At 46.1% G+C, this 1,461-nt stretch overlaps 1 protein-coding gene across 1 annotated transcript; it reads left to right on the forward strand.

Annotated features, from left to right (window-relative positions):
- Positions 1–610: 610 nt before the first annotated feature.
- On the forward strand, positions 611–1,461 carry Pmar_PMAR004649 (hypothetical protein). Its single transcript, XM_002782010.1, has one exon. It carries the CDS (start codon positions 736–738, stop codon positions 1,132–1,134), a length of 399 nt encoding a protein of 132 aa, XP_002782056.1. The 5' UTR covers positions 611–735; the 3' UTR covers positions 1,135–1,461.

Here is a 1,461-nt window from a genome sequence, read left to right on the forward strand (position 1 = left end):
GGTTATGACATATGCGAGCAGCGTCGATAAGAATGCGGAGCGTGGAACATGGATCTATTGAATGGACTCTGAGGATCAATTACTCATCCCACAAATTACGATATTTTCAATCACATGAATCTGATATCCAACTTGAAGCTTGTGCAAACTTATGCGTGTCGCACAGTGGGGCATGGAATATACACGCAGGGCATGCCACGTGCCAAGCATGGGTCAACCATTACCGACCTATCCTTCCGGACGTATATTGGGATACGCTGGTGGCATTGAGTGGCGTGGCTGTATCACTCTCCACTCTAGAGGCATCTTCGTCAAGTGGACTCTAGCATTGACTTGATTCATGGATTTCCTCGAGCTTTGGTCGCTCTGGACTCGGGACAGCGGTAGCATGATATGCAGTGGTTCTCGCAATATTGGCGATCCCAATGTGCTTTCTATGTAATAAATGTGCAATCAATCCAACCATATATTCCTGCGAGGCTGGAATCATATTTACTCGTAGCGTCGTGATCGTGATATTATTAACTAGAACGCTTTATTCTCAACATTAATGTACATTCTACATTCCTGTGCGCCGCTGCCCCTCGTATGGCTTGCGCACATGGATTCACGTGTATCTCTAAGAACGCTCGCTTGACCCAGGGGCGTTTTCTGTGAACCAGTGATCGTCCGAGCTTCACTCAAGTTGATAGTCATCGTGACTTGTATTAGAGCGGTTGCCAATTCAATGTACAAATGATTGGGAGCGCGTTACTTGCCGATATGAAACAACTCGAATATATCCGAGTATTTATGTACACATTTCCAAAGGCTAATTCCGCTCCCAGTGAGATAAATTCCAGCGGGCGGGGCGGCTATGCCAATCCAAGATATCCTCAGCAAGATCAAACCCTCCCGAGGGGCGGCTATGCCAATCCAAGATATCCTCAGCAAGATCAAATCCTCCCGAGGGGCGGCTATGCCAATCCAAAGATATCCTCAGTGAGATCAAATCCTCCCTGGGAGGGGCGGCTATGCCAATCCAATACACCCCTCCACATATTCTTAGCATACCCGGGTTTTCGACTCGTGTACAGCCACCACAACGAGTATCATCTTGCGGCTCAGGGAGGCATGTACTTATGCTTTACCTGATATGACCTCCAAGTTTCAGAGCCTTACTCTTCGTAGTTAGTGAGAAGTCAAAGACCGGTAAAAAGTTCTGTCCACATATTCTCAGCATACACGTGTTAAAATTGCGCCTCAAAATACCAACTTTTACTGGGGGAGTATATTTATAACTCCGCTCCTGATCTAATGCTATACATCAACAGAAAGAGAATCGTTCATAATGGTATCCCTCCATGTTTCACTCTCATAAAACGACACATAATTTTCCTAGTTAAGGTGGGATGAGGAACAAGGTGCGTATATAGTAAGAATTAAGATGGGGCCTCCTAGAGGAGGCATCCCGATTAGTGA

This window comes from Perkinsus marinus, assembly GCF_000006405.1.
Source record: "Perkinsus marinus ATCC 50983 genomic scaffold scf_1104296940690, whole genome shotgun sequence".
In the NCBI taxonomy this organism is placed as follows: domain Eukaryota; phylum Perkinsozoa; order Perkinsida; family Perkinsidae; genus Perkinsus; species Perkinsus marinus.

Bases quoted from the DNA above. Each gene is read 5' to 3' on its own strand.
- Pmar_PMAR004649 (XM_002782010.1), top strand. From the start codon at position 736: ATGATTGGGAGCGCGTTACTTGCCGATATGAAACAACTCGAATATATC.